The sequence below is a fragment of the Corvus cornix genome, chromosome 7 (assembly GCF_000738735.6).
Source record: "Corvus cornix cornix isolate S_Up_H32 chromosome 7, ASM73873v5, whole genome shotgun sequence".
Classification (NCBI taxonomy): domain Eukaryota; kingdom Metazoa; phylum Chordata; class Aves; order Passeriformes; family Corvidae; genus Corvus; species Corvus cornix.
Genome location: NC_046337.1, coordinates 26,777,358 through 26,797,788, shown reverse-complemented (window position 1 = coordinate 26,797,788; position 20,431 = coordinate 26,777,358). Strand labels below are relative to the sequence as shown.

At 42.0% G+C, this 20,431-nt stretch overlaps 1 protein-coding gene across 5 annotated transcripts in view; it reads left to right on the top strand.

The window, feature by feature from the left end:
- PLEKHM3 (pleckstrin homology domain containing M3) overlaps nucleotides 1-20,431 on the top strand; it is an 85,041-nt gene that overhangs the window by 30,521 nt on the left and 34,089 nt on the right. For all 5 annotated transcript variants that reach the window (XM_019290566.2, XM_039555103.1, XM_010406637.3 and 2 more), the window contains 3 exons: nucleotides 1,309-1,454; nucleotides 7,302-7,495; nucleotides 18,588-18,651. In XM_019290566.2, the coding sequence (XP_019146111.1) occupies nucleotides 1,309-1,454; nucleotides 7,302-7,495; nucleotides 18,588-18,651 (404 nt within the window). The remainder of the gene's footprint in view (nucleotides 1-1,308; nucleotides 1,455-7,301; nucleotides 7,496-18,587; nucleotides 18,652-20,431) is intronic.

Sequence of the window (20,431 nt, the reverse complement as noted above, 5' to 3'; positions counted from 1 at the left end):
GAAAAGATGCCTTCAGCTGGAGAAGTCACATAATTACTCTAAATGAAATTAGTTATATTGGCAAAAGCAATCGGTCATTTGACTTCTGCTTGAAAATCTCTGTTTAACCAATGCTTTTACTGCAAAAGTGATGTACAAGGATTCTGCTACTCAGCATTTCTAACCAGCTGCAGCAGAGACCATCTGAGCATACAGCACATGCCAGAGTGGCGCTCTGGTGTTGTGGCTGAAACTATAAATGTCACATGGGGACACTGGCATTTGAAGGAAAAGCAGAAATACCATCATGTGTGCTGTGTCTAGAGGTGTTGTTAACAACCGCAGACATCTTGATGTGTCTTACCCAAACATTTTTAGCCTCACTTCCTGAGCAGATTGTTTAATGTGACTGTGCTGTCTGTCTTCAGCCATCCACTCTAATATTATATTAACCTTTTGGCTTATTTTAGTCACTATTGGAAGAAAGAAGTGTCAAGTACATTGAGTTTTTATGTGTTTTGTGAAAACAGGTGATCAGGTGAAGGAGAACTTTACATAAGTTCTTTCCAAGTAAAGCAGCAGCTTTTGAATACGTTGTTTTACCCCAGAGACTCCACACAAGAAGGCATGGGAAGAGGCAGGGGATCTAGCTGTGAAAAAAGTATTAGGCAGACCTCAGATCTTGTAAGACACAGAGTGATGCAATCGTAAGAAAAAAAACCCTGCTGGAAATTGAGCTGTGTCACTACTGCTAGTCAAGAACTACTCATTCTCAGTGTGACTGCTGCTCAGTTATTATTCATGATCTGACTGTGGTTTGCCTTGGCTGTGCTAATTCTGTGGCTGAGTCTTACCTGCCAAGTCAGCATCCCTTCTGGCTGTCAGCGGGAGCTGGCTTGCACTCCTGCAGGTGGGCAGTGTTGGCCCATTCTGTTGTGGGGCAAATGGGAGCTCTCTGGAAGAGAGCTACTGTAGAATGTGGCCTGTCTAAGCTTCAGGCCATGGTTTTCAGATGGCCATGGCTTTTAAATGCTCGGTGTCTCACAAGCAAGTCTTCTGCCTTTGTTTCTTGAGAAGTGCTAAGTATCTTTTGACTGCTGTCTGAACTCTTTGTCACAGATGCCCAAGTTATCATGTGCTTTTTCAGCACTAGTCCAAGAATACTGATATTTATTTCTATTTTTTATGGAATGAGAAATGTCTCTTAGGTAAAATAAATAAAATATTAAAAGGTCTTCAGATGGAGGAATACTTTTCTGACTCCATCCTGAATGTGTATCTCTGGCTTGATGTACAAACCCAGACTTTTCCCCCCTCTCTTTTCTCTAGGCTGTCAGCGCTCCATAGGTTTGTCCAATGGGAAAGCCAAGGTGTGTGGCTACAGTGGATGGTACTATTGCAGCAGCTGCCATGTGGATGACAACTTCCTTATCCCTGCACGGCTGGTTCATAACTGGGACACTTCCAAATACAAGGTAATCTTCCTCCAGGTTGGATTGCTAGCAAGTGAACTGAATTGCTGATAGAAACACAACAGCTCAAAGGTTGCAGGCATTGACTGCTAATACTGTCATCTTTGTCCCTCTTGTCAAAATGAGCCACACTCAAGACATGTTTTCATCACAGTTTCCTTGGCCAGGCCTAAGGTGTTCCTTCACAGCAGCAGCCATGCTCCTTCTTGGTGGCATCTTTTTCATCATTGCTTATCTGGCTGTTCAAGAGACAGGGAGAGGTAGCACACAACAAACTCTCTTTTAGCCCCTATCCTTGCAGTTATTGGGCCCTCGAGGAGTACCTGTTTCATGACCACCAGGGACTAAGGATTGGCACTGCTTAGTGATGGATGCTAAATTGTGGAAATGCCCATAGGAAACTGGCCTACCAAATGCAGTATTTGTGAGGCCCAGTCTGTCCTGTCTCTTGGCATGAACATTTTCAGGACACTAGAAGGACATTGCTGTAGCACTTGATTGAACCAGACAGAAAGTAACATAATGAGAAAATTCTACGGTTGTTCACTTGCCACACAAGAGCTTTTCTAAAAGTTTTGTAATCTGCTATTTGCTGCTGCCGTGGTGCTTGGTTGCTAGATAGGGGCACTGATTACATGCCTCAAAGCATTATACCAGCAAACACAGTAACAGTGTTGTTTTGCCATCTCAGGCAGTATATGCTGGAAGAATAACAAACTCATAAGGAATCCAGACCATGTTAGAGCTTCAGACCTAGCAGCCACTGTTAGGGGAGGTTGTTTGATGTTTTGTGTCTGCGAATATTATTATTATGTGCTATTTGAAAAGGAAAAAATAACCAGTAAATGCCCTATTAGAGGAAAAGCAGGTCTCTTGAAGAAAATTTGTCAGATGGGGAGATTATTAAAAGGTGGCCAGAGCCTGCCATCAGGAAAATGATAGTCTTGCGCTGTGAAATGTAAGATTCTTCAAAGTTGCAAAGCTGCAATGCGTGGAGACAAAAAGCCCTCCCAATATTTAAAAGTTCTTTCTCTGGATGCTTTTAGCAAGGACTAAACTTGCTAGCACATGGTAGTATAGGTGGACCTGATATGGGGCTAATGGATGGTAAGGCAAAGATCTCATATCAAGCTGTCAGTAATACTGCCAAGAAAACTAACTGGGTTTTTTTCTAAACCTGCAGCATAAAAACTATGCTCTAGTCTGTTTCCTGTGGTATTGGCAGCTGAGGCACAAAAAGAAACAGGACGTTAAAGCTTAAGCATTCATTGAAAACCTCATCTACTGTCATCTCACTGTAATAGTGAGAAATTTCATTTTCCAGTTTTTGTAGACAGAATAGGTATGAGGTGGCTTGGAAACACAAGCAAATTCTGTGCAGCTGCTTTACCAGTCTTTGTGCCAAAGTCCTGAGAGAGGTGTATTTAAGAAAGGAACACAACCCCTCAGGTAGGAAAACACATCATCCCCAACTATTAGAGCAGGAATTAAGGCAGGGAAGGAAGGTGAAGAGGACATTATCTACCACAGTGGCAATGTGACAACTGAACTGAGATCACTGGTTGGATCTCCTCTACTCCATCCCATACATGTATAGCATTAAAATCACAAGTCATTTTCTTGGGGGCTTCCCTTTTCTCTTCAGTTCTGCATAAGTGTGCTTTTATTTCTGTCCATGCTGTATCTCCCTGGGAACTAAGCACTGCTTTTCTTAGATAAAGTGTATATATATATTTGAATACATTTTCACATTGCCATCTCCTTTCTCCAGTTAGAGATAAGGTTTTGTGTTTGTTTATTTATTTTGCAAAGTCTAAAAGTCAACTTAATGCTGGCTTCTGCACTTAACAGTTGTAATGAAACTGTGTGCTTCCTTTGTAGTGTGTTGATCAAATGTGCAATCCCAAGCACAAGTACAAGCTGGGCAGAGAATGGATTGAGACCTAGCCCTGGGGAGAAGGACTGGGTTTTGTAAGACCCCACCTGAAATACTGTGTCCAGCTCCAGAGCTGGACAGCAACTGGTCCCTGTTGTCCACCTTCAGAGCTGGTCCCCAGCAGAAGGAAGATGTGGACCTGTTGGAGTGAGGCTAAAGGAGGTCACAATGATGCTCAGAATGCTGGAGCACCTCTGCTGTGAAGACAGGCCGAGAGGGTTGGGGTTGTTCAGCCTGGAGGAAAGAAGGCTCCAGGGAGACCTTATAGCACCTTCCAGTACCTAAAGGGGGCTACAAAAGTTCTGGAGAGGGACTTTTCACAAGGGCAAGGAGTGATAGGACAAGGGAGAATGGCCTTAACCTGAAGTAGGGTAGGATTAGATGAGGTACTAGGAAAAAATTCTTTGCTTTAAGAGTGACGAGGCACTTGAACAGATTGCTCAGAGGGGCTGTGGACTCTCCCATCAATGGAAGAGTTCAAGGCCAGGTTGGATGGAGCTCTGAGTAACCTGTTCTGGTGGAAGGTGTCCCTTCCCTATGGCAGGGGGGTTGGAATTAGAAGATCTTTAAGGTCCCTTCCAACTCAAACGATTCTATGATTCGGCAAAGACAGATACGTTGTCTCACTTCCTTGAGATAGTCTTGGTAGTAATTTTCTTTTGGCTTACTTTTAAAGGAAAATCACTTAATTTGTCAGCATTTCCCCTCCCATAACTGGCCAGTGTGTCCACGCAAAGCTGTGCAGCAGCATCCCAAAATGAAGATAAACCCTTGTAGGTAGCACAGCACTGCCTTAAAGTGGAGCTTCTGCAGAGGGGCACATGCTGCTGGCTGCACTCCTGGCTGCTTCTGGCTGCACACCCCAAAGAGGTCCTGCAGGAAATAAGCACATACCACATTTGATGGTCAGAACTGTAAGAGGGCTCCAGGATTCAAAAGCTTCTTTGTTTTGCACAGTCTGAAATGTGTCTGTCGATCCACCAAATTGGAAACAAAATTGAATGAAGGGTTTGCAAACCTGTGCTCCTTTCCACAGCCGCCTATTCCTCACCTCCACAGTTTCTGGGGTCTGTCCTATCTGTTTCTGGCAAAGCAAGCACCAAAAGGTACTGTAGGTCATGAGCTTTTATAGTGTAACTGGGCATGTTTCTCTTTTTATGTTTCATGAGCTCAACATTTGAGCAGCAGCTATAGAATAAGCTCTTACATCAATTAAGTAAGTTTGGAAATTGAGAGGTTCTTGTCTGCTTTTATCACGACAGGTCATGAAAAACAGAAACAATAAACATCTCTAGAGCTGTCTCTTCCCATACCCAGGGTCTTGAAAAACAAAAATGTACTTAACATCTAGTAGCACATGGGTAGGAAAAGAGAAATCCTCTTGGCTGCAGTAGAAGCTCTTTGAAAGGACTTGGCATTTAGACATATTTCTTCTGTCAGAACCAAAGCAGCAGCTCAGTCCCCAGGTTCACTTTTTTGCCTGTGTCTCCTACTGTTTTCATATTTGTGTTTTTTATGTGTTTGTGTGAAGGGAAAAGAAAAGAGGCAGTCTTGTGAACACCCTTTCTGCCTTTTGCTTAGGCCAAGTGTTTTCCCTGTTTGCGCACAAAGCCCACTAAGTATTGCCATTTGGTTCAGGTGGCTTTCACCCTGCACAAAATGCCAGACAGGCACAGTAGGAAATGAATTCCCTATGCCAGAAGGTTTCAAGAGAAGCTGACTTCTGGTAAATTGAATTTTGAACTATAAGTTTGCAGGCTCTAGAAAGGAAAGGTCTGGAAATGTTAGCATCCATCCTTGTATGACATTTAAAGCTAAAACCCTGTTGCGCTTTGCATCTTCTCACTTGTCCTCACTGATTTAAAAGGATTGTTTTACTGCCCAGGCAAAGATGGGGGGCTGTGGGTATGCTAGGATGTATACTAAAATACTGAATTACTGTGACTGCCTGACCCTTCCCATTTTAAGACTGTGTTTCAACCTCTCGTAACATTGCTGTTTGGCAATGTTAGTTAATGTTTTAAAAGATGAGTGTGCCCGTGTCAGCCATGCAGAATGGACTGACACCTATCTGTCAGTCAGTGATGCTGGGCAAAGCTACTTTTCCTACAATCAGCACTCCATGGGTGCATTTTATTGGCAAGGAGAGGGAAAGGTGTGCTTTGCTCCTCTCTCCTCAAAGGCTGCATTCAGACCATGCAGCACCAGTGCTGCACAGTAATACTTGGTCACCATAGTGCACACCTATGGCAGAGTCACTCAGGGGACCTCAATTGTGGCATCTCTTTGTCTCTGTGCTCTTAATGCCTCAGGAGAGATGCCCAACACAGGGTGCAGGTGTGCACAGGTGTGAGTGTAGTATTTGGACATGAACCACCCTCCACTTCCCAAGACAGTAGGGCAGGTGGATGAGGAGCCCATCACTTCAACAGAGGCTTAAAGCAAGGAGATAGAAAGACAGCACTGAGCACCTGGTCCTCCTGGTGGGAGGAGCTGGTAACTGTGCCAAGCATTCGCACACCTCCTAGGGAATCATGGAATACATGCCTTAATTTGCTAATTGGTGGAAGAGGACTAATAATTACTGTAGATATGGAAGTTGTCAGGGGATTGCTGAGATATTGCAGTCAGATGGTTAATGATTGTAAAAGCAGGTTGTTTAACTGCAGTTTTTTAATGCACTTCAGTAAGCATAATAAAATATCAACATTGCTAGTGTTAAAAAACTTGATAAGTTTGGAGTTCATAGAATTTTGTTCTACAAAAATCTGAGGTACTTGTGTTGCTATGTTACCTCTGATTCCACTCAGATGGCACAGTTCCTTATACATGCCTGATATTAAAAAAAAAAATAAAATAGTGTGGTGTTTAATATAAATAGGTGGGATATTTAATACAGCTTCAGGGCCTAGGAAACCTGTGGAGTTACGGTCTCCTGTATTTAAAATTGCGCATCTTGTTATCTGTGTAGTTATTGGTGGGAAGGCCGGCCTTGGCATTATCTCTTAGATTTTTATTATTTATTGTGAAAAGGCTACATCTGAGGCTAGCTTACCCTGTCAGTAGCTAGTTAGTCGTGCTGGTTTTGGAAGTGGTGCTATTTATAAGGATGTGTATTGTTCTTACCTACAGCACCAGAAGGGAAATAGCTTCCTAAATCTCAAGAGGCTGTGGTGTGTGTGTGCCCTTTCTACTTTTGTTAGCCTAACTCATCCCTCCCTTGTCTCAGTGTAAACATTGACTTAGAGATCCAGGAGGACTAATTGAATCGTGGAACCAATGGTATTTCTGTAGCAGGTGATTTGCAGCTCATTTCATGTAATCCCATCTTCTCTTTTCCAGCTGTGATAAAATGAAGAAATCAGGAATGAGAGGGAATTTGGCCTTTTCACTTAAGGAACAGGAGTATCTTTTCTAATGGAACAAGAATCCCATTCATTTATCAAGATTACAGTAGCTTTTTGCAGGTGGAGATAAAACAGGGCACTATAATGAAAAACTTCTTGCAGGTGGAACTTTAGGAGTAATACCAATAAGATTTGATTTTATCTATCTGTATTTTAAAAAGCACAACAACTTGCTTTTTGCCGAAAAGAAAGCAGTGAACAAACAGAAAGAAACTGGTTATTCAGATTTTAGACTTAAAAAAATCTAGTAAGCTATGTTACTCTGCAGCAAAAGCATATGTGATTGCAGATATCATTGTACTTTGGGTAAGTAAGTAGCCGTGCAGTTTTGAAGGGCTTGATGAAGTTTGACTTGTCTATAAGCAGAGAGAGTTGGATCTCTCTCAACTCTGTCTCCATTTGTAATTGGTAACAGAGTTAAGTTTTCAGATGCACAGAATCACAGAGGAGGAGATCTGCTTAAAAAGAGTTGGGAGAAAAGTCTAACTAAACTGCTTTATTTTTTAGGTATCAAAGCAAGCCAAAGAGTTCCTGGAATATGTTTATGAGGAGCCATTAATTGATATCCAGCAGGAAAACCCCATGTTGTACAAGCATGTTGAACCTCTGGCAACTGTTGTCCGCCTGAGACAGCAGCTAAAATCTCTGCGAGCCTACTTGTTCAGCTGCAGAGCAGCAGTGGCTGAAGATCTGCGGAGAAGGTAAGAACCACAGCCAACCTACAGCACAAGGATGGAGCTTGCCTGCTGTGTTGCTTCTCCTACTGCCTGTTTTGTTTTTCCTCACACTCTGGTTCTGAAGGCATTACCCATTTAGAAAGATGATGTGCTTGTAGCTGACTTCCCTGGGCAGCTGGGTTATCTTCTGCCAAAGAAAATTATTTTATCGAGTCTGAACGTCTGAAGTTGTTCTTGACAGCTGTAAGCCCTGGGGGGGTCACACATTGTGGTGAGCATCTTTTACTCCTCCTCAGGCTTTCTGGCTGTGTGTATTTTCAGTCAAATGTGCTACCTCATACCCCCTGCCATGGCATCACAGTGAGATAACCACTGCTGGGACCTTTGAAACACCTCACAGTGTGGCAAAGCATGAGAGGGGCAGAATCAACCACCTCTCCAGCACTTCTGCCCTCCTCTGTGATATGACCTCAGCCAGAGGCAAAGGCCAGATGTAGTCCCCTGGCATGTGAGCCAACATATGATTTATGCTGGTCTCTTGCTCAGCCAGAGCTGGTCTGCTGTTTGGTACATAACCTATGTCACTGCTTTGATGAGCCATCTAGAACAAGTAGGAGAAGGATACAACAAGGTATCCTTGGAGAACATTGCTGAGTTCTTGCGTCAGACGCACTGTGAGTTGGCAATATGTGTTTGTGTGTTACTGCTCAAATCTTATTATTTGCTAGGGCGGCTTACAGCATTTTAAAAATTAGGATGGTTGCTTCTTTATTCTAGAGGATGGTGTTTTCTTGCAGAGCTGTTTTTCTATGCCATCCTCTTTGGTAAAACTAAAAGGAAAATAAGATTTTTGAAGGTTGTTCAGAGGAAATAGCAGAAAGGAAATGATGCTTTCTGATTAATATTGAAGAAACGAATTCTCTTATTAAAATAGAAGGAAGCAAGGAACTGAATGGACTTGGGTGAGACAGTAAAAGAAGAGAGTTCAAAGGAGGCCTAACCATAGCAATCAATTGACTAGAGGAAAAAAAAGGGAAAGCCAGGAGGAGGAGGTTCAAATAAGGCAGCAATCTCAGGAAATTAAGAGTTAATGAAGAAACCAGGACAAAGGAGGAGCAACCCAAAATCTGCCTCCAAAATGGAGAGATGACAAGTGCTGAGGAAATAGACAGAACAGAGAATGGACAAAAATTAGCACAGGAATGTGAGCATGTTCTTTTCTTGGAGCAGAGAGGAGAGAGGAAATGTCCCTGTGTCAAAATGAAACACCCAGAATGGCAGAAGGAGTAACTGGGAAACAATGCTCCAAATGCTCCCTTTTCTTATCTAAGAATTTCTTCACACTGTCTCCAGTTAAAGCTGTGTGGTGGAGAGAAGGACCCCAGCCCAAGAAGGGTTTGGTTTTGTACTAGGGAGGCATCTCCAGTTCAGCAGGACTTGCTACAAGTGCAAAAGCCACTGAAGGAATGTACAGTACACACCTCAGAGTCCAGCTGCTTCTTGGTTTGTGAAGTCTCTGTTGAGGTGACTTTGATGCTCAGTTATTCCCTCAGATGTCCCCTAAGAAGTTTGCAGAGATGAGAAGAAGGAAAAGTTCTTTTCCCATAAGGGCTTATTCCTTGCTCAAAATGCTCCCGAGGGCTTTGCTGCCTTCATCTAGTATCCCGGTGTGCAGACGTTCACTATAAATGTAATGACTTTATAGAGCACAGCTGAAAAGTAAACAAAGAAAATATGTGATTTAAATTTTCCTTTGGCTCATCACAGGGATGAGTTGCAAGAAAGGGAGGAGTTCAAACAATATGGTGAGATGGCATTCCTAAATTTAGTACTGTTTCCTAATTAAAATTGAAAGACTGGGAGAGAGAATCCAGTTATCTGTCCTGCTCTAAAAACATTCTTTTTCTGCTTGCTCTTCACCTCAGTATGTGAATAACCATTAATCATGAGAGAGTGAACACAGCATCTTGAAGACCTGTCAGACCCATATAAACAGACTGAAACAAACTGTTAATATTGCTGTCTACAGAGAACTAAAAACAGACTGATTAATTGTATTGGCACCTTGCTGCCTCTGGAACACTGATAGAGCCTGCCTTATTAGGGAAAAGCAGATCACTCCGAGGTTTCTTTTATTAATACTATTTGCATTATCATCTACTTTAAATCTATACCTTGCTCTTCAACCCAGATTGCAAAATGAAGATGGGAATGAAGCTGGAAACTCTTGGTGTCCTCTGTGAAGACAAAACTGTTTACAGTGCTTATAGTCACTTTTTCTGAAGAATTCCAGATGGCTATTAACCAGGTTAGCTCAGGATCCAGTTAGCTTAAATGTGGAAATGTTATTTATAACGTTTGGTGTGCCTAGATAGGTACTTTGAGAACTTTGAAACTTGGCATCTAGCAGGGAACTCAGGACTGCAATCGCATTGTGAACTTTGAAGAAGCAAGTGACTAAGTAGAAAGAAAGGAAGAAAAAAAGGAAGGAAGAAGGGAGAAGACAGAAGAAATCCTTAAAGTAGCTAGAAGGCTCACAATAAAAATGGTCTTTGTCAGTTATAGTGATTTATTCTCACCTATTGCTCCACTGGATTCTAAGCTTTTATATTTGTAGGGCGGAAAAAAATAAGGAACATGGACTCGGCTGGGAGGTCAAATAAGGCCCTCCACTGGCATGTATCAGCAGTGTTCCTCTGATATTAGCCAGATGAGACTCCCAGCCTGTTGCTGAGCTCCCTGTTTTACAAGGGATGTTGTTATGCCTAGTTTGCTGTAACTGTCACCTCAGTATTGCAACACATCATTTGCCTCAAATCTCTTTACTGAACAAGTTCTTGCTTGTTTTGGTTGCCTTGCTCATGTGGATGCTGTTCAGGCAGAGGCATACAGGACTGAAACCTAGAGCCAGCACGGGATTAGTACAAGTGGAGCTGTACAGATCCCTCCATTGCCTGCAGATGGTGAATGAATGGCACAGACAAACCAAGATGGAGTCAATAAAATTGATGGCTGAGAAGCAAACAGTGAGAATCTCTGAGTCCATTAAATAATGAGGGTATTCTATGACACCGTGCTGAATGATGCAAGTTCTGTTCTGGGTGCTTTGTTCTTGTCATGATTGAAGATTGTGAAGGTGAAGGAACTGTGTATGATTTTTTTGGGTAGTCTTCAGGTGCCTGCATATCTACTGTAGGGTGGGGGTAACCCAGGTCAACCTTGGAGCTTCATCTGGGGAGCCCTCTGGGCTCTGTGCTCTCTCAGCTGTACATCTAAACTTCCAGTTCAGGTGCTGCTAGCCCAGATACTTTAGACAGATGGCAGTGACACAAGGTAAATGTTTTGCAGCACATTCCCTTATGCGTTAGTGCTTGTTGCAGCGCCCTTGTTCTGTAAGTAAATCTGAATGGTGGTGAGAAACTATATGGAGAAATTTCCCTCTTGTTACTCATCTCTGTCTGATACCATTTTTCTATCAGCTCCAGAACAGCAATACATTAGTTTTACCCTAGCAAAACTCCAGTGCTGGATACACCACTTATCAGGCTCTAGTTTGGTCTCCCTGTATGGCAGCAGGAGCCGAAAGGTTCACCTCCAGTGCTGCAGACATGTGGTCCTGGCTGAGCCTGCTGGTCTGTCAGCACAAGGTGAAACAAGCCCAAATTCAGTTATGCTGAACAATAGAGTCCTGTCACTTCCTACAGTGAGGCCTTAGACATATCACTTCTGACACAGGAGTAAATTACTTCAAAAATATTTGTGTGGCAATTGGGGAACCTGTCTAAACACATCGCGGGAATCCTGATTAATCTTACGCAATCACTGTACCTCCAAATACCTCATGTATGTGAAGCTGGGGCTATGTCATCTTTCAAACCGAGGACAACAGGAGGTCATTAAGTCATCTCCAGACGGTTCTCTCTATTTTCTTTGCAATGGTTGGGCCATTTGGGGAGTGAAAAATTCCAAAGCTGGAGAACAAAGATACAGATTCTGAAAGCAGTAAACTGCAGAAAGAAAGTTTGAGCACGGAAGAAACAGGAGGGTGTGGTTTCAGGGCTCTGAGATAATGGCAAGACCAACAGAAGAAGAAAATTTGTTGCATGGGTGTTTGGAAAGAGGTTGAGACAGAAACTCATTCAAAGAGAATATCTACATATCCTGAGAGGAACCAGTGTTAAGAACAAACACCAACCCAGAGTGAGGAAATGTGAGAAAGTAAATGCAGAGAAGTGCGCACAAACAATTTGTTTTATTTAGATCCTGCATGCCTGTAGTCATTGCACTAGCTGCAATAAAGTTGCCTGTTGATGGAGCTCATACAAACAGACTATCTCCACCTCTTAGCTTCAGCTTTTCTCTCCTTTGGAAGAAGTAACCTTGCATGCAGGATCTTTGCAAATTAGCATCTTAAGAAGTGTTTGGCTAAAACTGAGGGGATGGTGTTAAGGTGGGATTTAAGCTTTCATTTCAACTGGAGCTAACAAACAGCTGAAGCAATGAGACGTGTGCCAGAGCAGCCAGGGTGGAGGCAGCGCTGCTGTCTGTTCATGTCGAGAGAAGGTCAAAAGCACAAGCTAGTGTTCTACCATGGTAAGCATCCAGCTGAGGAACATGCCAGAACTTTCCACGATAAATCTTCCAGAGGACAGGTGGGTCTTTCAGTTCACGTTAGCGTTTTCCGGTCTAGGGGTCACACACGTATCTCCTTGTCCAAGAGATGAGTCATATTACATCTCTTTCACAGTGGTAGTTTTCATTCACCTTTTCAGACCAGTTTGCTTTAAAGAAAACATAATGATTTAAAAACAAGTTCCTGTTAGATGTGGACACCATGTTAAATATGACTTGTGCCATTTTTATCCCTGTGTTTTTATATCAGAACTTCAGCAGCAAAGTGCAAGGGTTCAAGAGTGCCTGACAAAAGCAAAGACCATTTCCTTATTCTTGTTCTTAATTTCAAGTTAATTGGGGGATCTAAACTATTTTGATTTCAAAATGAAACTGTGTCTCTAGTTCTCATTCTACTTTTAGTAGCAGTGGTACTTGATTAATGAGTTAGATCTGTAGTAATTCTTGTCTTTCACAATGTTACTGTGACCTTGCTCAAGGAACCACAGAGGAGAGAGCTGGTGTATTGCATTTTAGTAGGAAGTTTATAAACTGGTTCAGGATTGCTGATGGATGATAAGAGTAACTGTTTTAACATAGGGATGCTCGTGGGGAATTTCATAACAACATGAAATAATACCTTACCTGGACACGCTGGGTAATAAATCTAGCACTTAGTGTGGGCTGAAGATATGTGGGAGTGACTGTTCCCAGAACATAACCAGACGTGTTCATACCTCACAAATGTGAAATGATTCACAAATGCTTTTTTGCATAAAACCATAGAATTAGAAAAAAAATTAATTGGGTATAATCCCACAAGAATTAAATGAATATGTAGTGTTTTGGTTTGGTTTAAATTCGTTAATTTATTTTTACCTTTTGACTTTAAAAATCACTACGTTTCCCAAGGCCCTACTTTTCTGAATAACTTTTGTTGGCTGGAAAGTTTGGATTCTTCTCTCCCAGCAGACTTCCAGGAGCTAAGATTTCCAAGGAAATACAAAATCAAAAGCCTGAACAAAACTATGAGAATAAGCAACACTGGAAAAAAATCCTACCTTTCCCCCTCACCTCTGATGCTGTTCTCTACCTTAAATTGACAATGTCCATATCAAATGAATTGCAAGAGAAAATCCAGCAAGAGATGTTATTTACCTTGCCACATATATTTGGGATAACTAGCAGTTCACTGGTAGCCCTCTGTACTTTTAGAACCCAATAGTAACTCTGAAAAATTGGAGCTGCTCAGTGAGATCAGAGTGCACGCAGGCCCTGCCCGTCTGCTCCACACGTGGCTGCAGCTGGTGCTGGTTCATGGCTGCAGGGACAGGACCAAAGAGGGCTCTTGCCCCTTGTTCAGGGCCAAATAACCACGGGAACAGCGATAATCAGCATGTGCTGGCCTTCAGCTGCTTTAGTTTGCAGTGTGGTGCAGTAGCTCCAAAGGTGTAAGTTGCAGTGCCAGGGTATGAACTGTGCTGGAGGAGGAAGTGGACTTGGTACCCTGGTGCTGTGCCAGCTGTGGGTGTAGCAGCTTCCTGCGGAGGGGTGGAGAGGAGGCTGAATGCAGCGCTGTGCTGGACTGGGGCATCTTCGTCCCCTGTGAGTCACAGCTCAGTCATACACTTCTCAGCCTGGTCAGACGAGACACTCCTGGCTAGCACATGAAATCGTGGTGCCAGCTTCCTCTCCCCTCCCCCCTCACATACTAGGTTTTAGGAGGCTTTTTGGTGTAAAGGAGACTTGGTTGTGCCCACCTGCCAGCTAACTTGATTTCTTTTGATTGCACTGTAAAAAGAAGAGTTCCCCCTGCTTATCACGTTTGTACTTTGGTTGTAGTGTCAGGCATAGGCAGATTAATTGGTTGTAGCTTTAGCAGAGCTGTCAGGGTGTTTAACCCATTGAAGAAAAATTACCTACTCTGGTGATAAACAGGCTTTAAATGCAGAGCAATTACTTAGTGCTAACAAAGCGCCATGATTACACACTTTATCCAAATGCAAAAAGCAAAGTCTTATCAGTGGTTCTGTTTGCAGGAGGACACTAAAAGATAACCTTTGTTTGTGCAAATACTTACCTGATAAGATCATCCAAGAAGGAACAGATGAAATTTCTGTCTTGCCTGATTTTATTCAGATTACAAAGTATCAAGCAGAAAACAATAATAATGAAAAACTGAGAATGCTCACTTCTTTCTTTTAGTTGGATCAAAAGTCTTGGATGGTGTGTTTCTTTTCTGCTTGCATTGATTGTGTTTATATCTAGGACATAATAATAAAGCAATTTAGAGACCTTTAACCAATAGGACTTTGGATTTCATTGTTCACAGTAAGTGGCAAAGCTAGAGGCTGGTTAGCATTGAACGTGGTTTCTTCATTGCAGGCTAAACCCTGACTGGTAGCCAGGTTTTACAGCACAGCAGTCCTGTGACTCATCAATGGTGAAACTGGTCTGGCAGTTTCCAAACTGTGAAAGCTTAGGAGGTGCTTTTAGTGGGACGTGCACTTGATAATATTTGCCTCTCAAGGGTCACAGGTCACATTCTGAAGCTGCAGAGGTTTGAGTTTTTATTGTGATGAGTCTTAACATCTTGTGTTTGACCTCTGTCTAGTTCACTCCAGTTTCTTTTCTGTGTTAAGATTTGACTGAAAGGCCACTGTTTATTAAATGCTTTTAATTGACCAACTTAAAAAAAAAAAATCGAGTTAGTTGTAGCACATCAATCAAAAGATTTAGAAAAGTGACATCTTTTATTTTGCTTTAAAATGATTAATCAGAGATTTCCCATTTGGTGTTTATAAAGGACTATTATATTAAGAGAAAAGTAAAATTCAAGCTGATGTTTTGCTCTTTTTTGATGAAGGCCTTATATTAATCCAGGCATGCTCAAAGCTCCTGGTGCAACCTCATGCAGAAACTAAATACATATTTTCTAGTGAAGTGTTCCTAAGTGTAGTTATTTTAGCCTGCTCTGGATCTCTGTGAGATTTTTTGGACATGAGTGTGATTTTAGGTTGATCTTGATGCCTTGTAATACTTTGTCTGGATGCTAATGCCATGGTGTGGTATTGGTGTGAGCCCCACCTCGCCTGCTGTTCTCTACTGACTTTGGTTTCCTTTGAACAATTTCAGTTGCAGATGACAGAGGGACAGAGATGGCATAGACGCTACTTTCCTACTAGTTATGTGAGAGGAAGTGTCTGTGTTGGGAAGCAAGAAGCTCTGAATTAGTCCTGTGTGCCTCCTAGAGAAAAGAACTTCATGTAAGCCATGACCTCATTAGGCTCAGAGAACCTGTGCAGGCAAGCAAACTGTTGGAAACTGGCCATCGGACATTTTCTTGCTTGCTGGAGTACTTGCTCTGTATGGATTTCCTGCCCCAGCTGATTTGCTTGCATTTTGTGAAGAATTTTTTTTTTTTAAATGTGTTTGAGTTTAGTTTTTTGATGCCTGTTACACTCTTGTTCCCCATCCACTAGAGGCTGACAAAAACTGGCAATGAACAGACGCATTTTTGGGAGGTGCTTCACCAGTTACATTCAGGTAGCTGTTGTGCTTTGGGTTTTCTTTCCAAATGGGACTAACAGAAATTTTCTGGAGGAGAACTTAATTGCAGACATGCAACACAGCAAGACCTGTTTTTGAAGCAGTTGCTCAGCTCACCGCAGGTGTAGTGAAAGCACTTCATTTATGTGAGTGGGGGCTGAGCTGCCTCCTTTTAGGCAATTTCAGGGTTTCAGAGCCAGAGATGTATGGTTTCCACCTTTGGCGGTGTGGGCAAGTGTTGAAGGAGTGTTTTGCACTTCTGCAGTTGTTGGGAATCACGCAGGGACTGGTCCGGTTGGTTCCTGACATTTGTAAATGCTGTTACATTTGTGAGCTTTGGCTGCTTGGCTGTTTCTCTGTGGCCTACCACAGAGAGCCAATTTCAGTTTTTCAAGTCAATAGCAGGACTTCAAATCTGAAGCTGGACCAGCCTTACTTACCGAGGGGTTTTTTATGCCTCAGTTTCTATAGCAATGGAAATAATCACTCCCCTCACTTGAGTGCTGAGTATATGTGTGTATATGTATGTGATTACGTAAAACTGGGAGGGCAATGCCTATTTTTTTTTTCCTGAAAATAGATTTGGAAGGGAGGAGGTGTATTGGGTACCAGCTCTGCAGAGGTATTGCTGCAAATTAGCATGTTTTAAAGAAGGGGACAGGTACAGGGATAAGATTTGTTACCGGGGCCTGTGCTGGCTGAGACTCGCCTAACAAAGGAATTTGGTTGATCATGAGTTTGCTTTTCATCTGCACACTTTTTACTAGGAGTTAGAACTTGCAGGAAACAGGGAAATAAAAGGCCATCCTTGAAGGCAGGGGAATGTGATGTTAGTCATCAATACTAGCTGTTGACAGTTTTTGCATTATGGACTATTCAGGCTATTTCCTGAAAAAGGAAATCTTTCATTAGCTAATTGTTTTCCTTAGCAGTGCTGTAAGGGCATCAGCAAATGATACAATTCTTGACAAAGCTGTTTAGTGCCTGCCTGTGTGATCAGGGGAGAATGATGGGTAAATTTTAATGAAAGCAATTCTATCTGAGCCGAAAAAATACTAATGCTTCAAAATACTGTTCAGAGTTGACTCCTTAGCTTTTAATGAGTCTGCTATGTGCAAATGAGCAATTCCACTGTCATATGTTGTCTGATGTCTGGATTTTGACTGTTTTTCAGTGGTCTTTGACATTGTGCCAAATGTATTATGAAAGTGTGATGCAGCAGAGCCACTGAAACACAGACCCCTCTAAAAGGAGCAATAGTATAGCCTACAGAGCTGAAAGGGAGAATGGCAGTGTCCTAGTGAGATTGCAGCTGAGCATTGGGTGGGTAGGGTGGATATGCTTGGTGAGTAAGAAGGAGCAATGGCACAGTCCAGCTCCAGAAGAGTGCTATAAGATGGGTGTCGTGCAGTTGTCAGTGCCTTGCTTGCAAAATTCTTCTCCTCCCACCCCAATAAATCTTAATTTTTTTTCAAAAGTACAAAAGGAATTATGAGACTTTGTACTGTAGCAGCGGTGAGAAGTCCTAGTCCCTTCAGTACATACAGCTTTGAAAACTATCAATATAAGGTTGTTCTTTAAGACAACTAATGGAGTACCAGGAGGTATTTTCATTATTTCTTAGATTCAGTATTCTGTGGCAAGATTGCATTTGGTAGTCTTGTTCTATCAATCTGTGATTTAGCTGGTTATGTTGTTGCAGCTCCTAAAATCTCGTTTGAGCTACTGTGTGCTTTCTCTACAGTCTCGTATCAAGATCATGTAAGTTCATACTGGCCTTTTGCTATCTTTGGGGTGTTTTTGAACGTTTGCAGTGGTCTTTCTGTTCACTGCCATTCAGCTCTACCATTACAAACCAGTCTTTGCCAGACCTTTGTTCATGCATTTAATAATATAAAGAGCCTTGTTTCTGTACTGCCTTAAAACTATGTGATTGAGATATAGGAACTGAATATACAATTTCTACTCTGAAAAAGAACGTGTAGTGGGAAATAATTTCACTTCTTAAGATACTTGGTTTCTTTTTTGCAAGAGTAATGTGACTCTCCACTTCCCAGGATACCTGAGTGGGGTGGTGTATTTGTTCTGTGTGGATGGAAAATAAAGCCAGCCAGATTGTTGTTTCTCTGTGTGTGCACACAAAGATAGATGTACTTTTTCTATTCCTGACATCTTTATAGCAAATACATAGGTTTTCTTAAACTTTTTTAGCTAATATCCACTTAACTTTCCAATGTCCTTTTTTCCTCTGTGATGTTATATTAACCCAGTTTTGCATTTTACTGCCAATCGCTCTAATTAGGGCATCTCTTCTCTTAGGCAGTTCAGTGTCCTGTAATTTAGCTTTACTTATCAGGTCTGTCAGTACATAAGCAATGGTCTTGCCTGAAACCTTGGCTTATGTAAGGTAAATACTGCTTTCTTAAGTAAGTCAGTTTAGAGTCTATACCAATACATACATTTCTGTATGCAAAGGGGAATTGATATTGCTCTGTGTTGGAAGAACAGTATCTGCATGACCTTTTTCTCAGTATAGTTATTTCAGTTACAAAACTGTAAATCACATTTGAAACTGTGTTACAGCTTTGTAGCAGACCAGGAATCTTGTACTCAAAACCACAAGAAATACTTCTAATGTGTAGTTTGAGTTATTTGTTCTTATTACTACATTAATTGTTCAAAGAAACATAATCTGTGGTCAGGAAGAGCTTTCAACAGCTGTTAATGTCTCAGTATATGACCTGACAATTGGAAAATGACGCTGACACAGAATTCATTCCTATTGTGGGACTGTTGGGCCCATGCAGAAAGATGTAAAAACAGCTGGTGCTTAGAGAGTGATATAATTCCAGTTTCTCTCTCTCTATCGCTGTTCCTCTGTTATTTGGTGGGGAGAGGAAACTTTGGAGTTTCCCTGTCAAAAAGGTGTAACACACTTCTATTTTTCTCTTTTCAGGATCTTTCCCAGAGAGTATCTTCTTCAGCAAATCCATCTTTATTCCCTGGCAGACCTTCAGCAGGTAAGTGTCTTCAGTTAATTCTACCTGTTACACATGAAGCCTTGTCTCATCTTCAGTGCTAATTGTACATTTCCCTTCTAGCTATTCAGAGCATAAATAGCTGTACTTCCAAATTGGCTCTGTGGTTTGTAGTTTAGTATAAAAATGGGTTAGCAGGCGCATCGGTTAGGGATGAGAGAGAGAAAGCCTAGAGCAGTGTTCAAATGGGGATGGAAGGAGACTGTGAAAGAAAACGGTAGTCTGCACAAAGAACTTTGCTGTGAAAATTTTTCATCTGCTCGATAAATTCTCAAAGTCTCAGCCTACAGGTGACAAGTAATATTTATTTCTTTGCTTGAAAGAGTAGTTATTCAGGAATTTTAAAGTTTGTAAAGTCCCTAGTGCAATATGATTATTTACAAAGTCTGCTGAGCATTGCCACAAGAGAGGGGGGAAAAACCTAACCCCCACCCCCCAAAATGTCAGCAAGCCTGCTACACAAAGCTGAGCTGTGCAGTGTTACTATGACACATGTGACCATGGAAGAGGTAATGTGCCAGCAGAATTTGTCTTTGCATTGATACTGATTCAACTAAGCAAGCACCTTGCAGTACATTTACCTGAACAGCAGAATTTTATTATGTAACAGATTAAAAAACAAGAATTTGGAAAAAAGAGCTGAAAAGAGAGGATAGGGAATCGAAGGTGAATGTGCTGCAGATGCACAGTGGAAGAAGAAATGAGATGAGATGTGCTAGCTGACCTGGGCACCTCTGTGTTCACACTAATACTGTTGGCAGTGGCGTGTAAAACAGTGTTTTAAGCTTCTTCCACCTATGTGTCCCTTTTCTAGTGGTGCCTTTTTTGCAGGATATGGGTAGCATAGTCAGTTCTGGATGTTCAGTTGACACATTAAGTTGAGGTAGCTCAGATGCCCCTCAGAGCTGGAGACCACAGAACAACGGGAAACATGGTTTTTGTTGGCTGGTGAAGTCACAGGGTAGAAATTATTCCATATATAAAATAAAAAGGCCAGTTGCCTGAGGTCTAAAACTGTTTCAACATCTTTTCAGCGTGTTCTGCTATCTCATCTTTAATAATCAAGCCATGAAAAAGCAAGCTACTTAACTCCAGAGCTGCAGTCTCCCTGGTGGGCCTGTCTCTTAGCCCCCAGTGCTTTGTAAGCTGCTTAATCAGTTCCTAGCATTGGTAGTAGATATTTTAGAAGCAATCAGCAGCTTATCAAGCACCCTGGGGGGGAGAGAAGGAGGGTAGAAATCATAATTCATGCATTGATTTGGCAGTCTCCTTTAACATGTTTCTTTGTGTTTGTGTTTGCAAGACACCTTCTCTTTCCCTGAGGGCCCCAGTCCCAAACTTATCATATTTAGAGGCAATATAATTTGATTACAGTTTCTGCTGGGGTGGGTTAAATTGCATTTACCTTTTAATCTAGCTATATCCTTGTTGTCAGCATAGAGAGGGGTTTCCACATTTCAGAGGCTCCCAAGTTTGAAATCAGATTGCCTGTTTTTGTCAAAGTGGATCCAGAGTTGAAAAGACAGGAAGGCCCCATTGAGAAAATGAATCCAATGGTCAGATAAATACTAATACCCTTAACAGCCCCTCCCTCCTGTCTGCTTTCCCCTTTACTGCTGCTTTCTCCCAGTTGTTCATCATTTTGCACTGACCTGCAGTTTGGGTAGTTTTAATCCTGAAAGTTTTCCCTCATTTGATTCCTCTGCTGCCTATTTCCTCATATCCATGGACTGCTTTTGCACTGTATCCTGCTGTCATGTAG